General features: G+C 45.5%; 1 protein-coding gene across 1 annotated transcript; it reads right to left on the bottom strand.

The window, feature by feature from the left end:
- Positions 1 to 516: 516 nt before the first annotated feature.
- On the bottom strand, positions 517 to 2463 carry lrrc4ca (leucine rich repeat containing 4C, genome duplicate a). Its single transcript, XM_041038623.1, has one exon. The coding sequence runs from the start codon at positions 2461 to 2463 to the stop codon at positions 517 to 519; it is 1947 nt and encodes a 648-aa protein (XP_040894557.1).
- Between the last annotated feature and the right edge of the window lie 307 nt (positions 2464 to 2770).

Here is a 2770-nt window from a genome sequence, read left to right as displayed (position 1 = left end):
GAGAAAATCACTAATGTGCTCTAGATTTCTTTGATACATGGGGAACATGAGGTTACTATCTCATCTGATCCACAGTCTGCAGTTTACCAGAAAAGAAAAATAAAAAACAATAGAATAATAATTTGCTTCAGGAGTTTTTTCTTCGACAGATGTCTTCAGAGTTTGAAAGCATATTAGTAAAACCAATCCCATGAAATGAGAGAGAAAGAGAAAAAAAACATGAATTAAGTGCTGAAAAAATAATTGCAGAATACAGTTTTTCTTGATTTAACCACAATAGTTTTTTTTTCTTAAATAAATAACTTCTGTTTTGTAAAGACACTTCTTGAAACAGTAGACATACCCTAATTCCCAAAGTCATTGAATAAACACCACCAGCCACTTGATTTGCCAAACATGAGTCTGTTTCTCCACGTTTGAGCCACAGTCCTCACAACCAGTTATCGGCAATGTCCTGTCTGTAATGTCTTTATGTAATTCCATCAGTTTTATAATGTCTCATTTTGCAAAAAAGTATTAGATTTGGGTCTCTTGTACATTGTCTTTTGAGCTGGCCCGGATTAACAAAGGTTCGTGCGCTGAGCTGTGTATGGAGTTGATAGTGGAGGCATGGTTGTATGCAGTCTTATAGGTGTTATAGTGGTTGAGGTGCTCATGCTCAAGAGGAGGCAGAGTCAGGTGGCCCTCCATGCCGGGGCCTCCTGTTACACAGTCCTCATCCACATTAATGATCTCAATAGTGCGTATGGGTGCATGGTGGTTCTGCTGGTGGTGCTGTTTACGCATCTTGTAGAAGATAATCAGCATTACAGCTGCCATGAGTGTTATTGCAACAAAGCAGCCAATGATGATCTTGGTCGTCTTCATCACCTCATCCAAGCCGTTTAATGAGCCCTCCCCACCCAGCTCTGTGACTGGGATTGTGTAAGTTTTCTCTGTGGCACGGGTGGAGAGTGGGGTCCGAAATGTTGTGGTAGTTGTAGAGGTGGGTGAAATAGACTCCCATGTACCAGCAGAGGGGGTGGGTCCCACCTTCTGTTGCACAGTAGTGGTGAAGCCTTCGTTATGTGGCGTTTCTATGGTCTCCACTGTCACTGTGGTGAAGTAGCTGAAGCTGCTGTTCTCTGTCGAGGACACATTGAGTGTGGCAGATGCTGTTGTGTTACCTGCGGAATTACTGACCATACATGTATATGTGCCTGTGTCCTGCATGGTAACATTAGTGAAGTTCAGAGTGCCGTCATTCAGCACAGAGATTCTGACCTTGTATGCACCGTGTGTCATGATGGAACCATTGGGTGTAATCCAGCTTACTGAAGTCAAAGAGCTGGCTCTGCATTTCAACTCTGCAGCGCTTCCCTCCGTCACGTTTAGGTCCGCAGGAGGCTCCACAATAACAGGAGCATAACAGTGAAAGTAGTTCTGGTCCAGCTCGCCAATGTATCGTCCCTTATGGTGGGGAGGTGAGCTGCAGCGGGCACAGCAGCTGGTGTTTGCTGGTACCATCTCCTTAAGCCACCAGCTTAGCCAGAGGATGTCACAGTTACAATTCCACGGGTTGTGGTGCAAGTGCACCCTCTCCAGGTGATGTAAAGGAGTGAAGAGGTCATGGGGCAAGAGAGTAAGGTTGTTGTGGGCCAGATTGAGCTCCACTAGTGACTGCAGGTCATCAAAAGAGTTCCTTTCTATGGTCTGGATCTGGGCATGCATCATCCACAGCTTTTGCAAATGGATGAGCCCCTTAAAAGAGCCAGGCCGGATGACGGATAGCTGGTTCCCCGACATCTCCAGTTCATCCAGCTTCACCAGGGGAATAAGGTTGGGAATTTCCTTCAGATTGCACATTCCCAGGTTTAAGTAGCGCAGATTGCTCAGCCCTTCAAAGGCCCCCTCAGATATGTAGGAGAGCCGTTTGAGCTCCCCAAGGTCCAACCGCCGTAACGAGGGCACTCTGTTGAAAGCATAGGAGGGAATACTCTCTATGGGGTTATTCCTCAGCCAAAGCTCCTTTAGTTTGGACAGGTACTCAAATGCCCCGTTTGGGATGGTGGTGAGGCGGTTATCGAAAAGCTCCAAGGTATTGAGGCTGGCCAGTCCATTGAAGGCTCCCAGCTCAATTTTGCGTATGTGGTTTTTGCTCAGCTGCAGGATCTCCAGATGTCTTAGGTGTTTGAAGCTGTCCACCTTTATGACCTGAATGAGATTTTCTTGCAGATTCAGGTAGCGTGTGTTGGTAGAGATGCCATCAGGGACATCCCGCAGGCCTCGGCGGGTGCAAATGACTTTGCTGAACTGGTTACTACAGGAGCAGACAGAGGGGCACGTCTGAGCACGTACTAGCCCTGCCACCACCAGCAGCTGGAGGGCCAGAAGCAGCACAAACAAAGGGTCGGACAAGGCCCGGTTCCACCTAGGACCTCGCATCATCTGCTGCTGCTGATAGGAGGTCATCTTGTTTAACATTCATAATTCATTGAATGGTCTTCCACTCTTTGAAAAGAGGATTTGGGCCCACTGAAATGAAATGAGAGACAGACGAGAGAAGACATAAATTAGAATACAATTGAATATATGGCCCTAATGCACATTTTACAATCTAAACATTACAACCGAAATACTTAGTGATATATAAAATTATGAAAACATAGCAAATTACTAATCCAAAAAAGTAAAATTTGAATGTTTTTACCTAATTATATTTGTTAGGTTTGTGTATCTGTTGTAGCCACTAACAGCCATGCACACATATGCCCGCACACACAAACTTGCA

Source organism: Toxotes jaculatrix, chromosome 5, assembly GCF_017976425.1.
Source record: "Toxotes jaculatrix isolate fToxJac2 chromosome 5, fToxJac2.pri, whole genome shotgun sequence".
Classification (NCBI taxonomy): Eukaryota; Metazoa; Chordata; class Actinopteri; family Toxotidae; genus Toxotes; species Toxotes jaculatrix.
The sequence above is the reverse complement of the archived record's forward strand: the minus strand, read 5'-3'. Positions and strand labels throughout refer to the sequence as shown.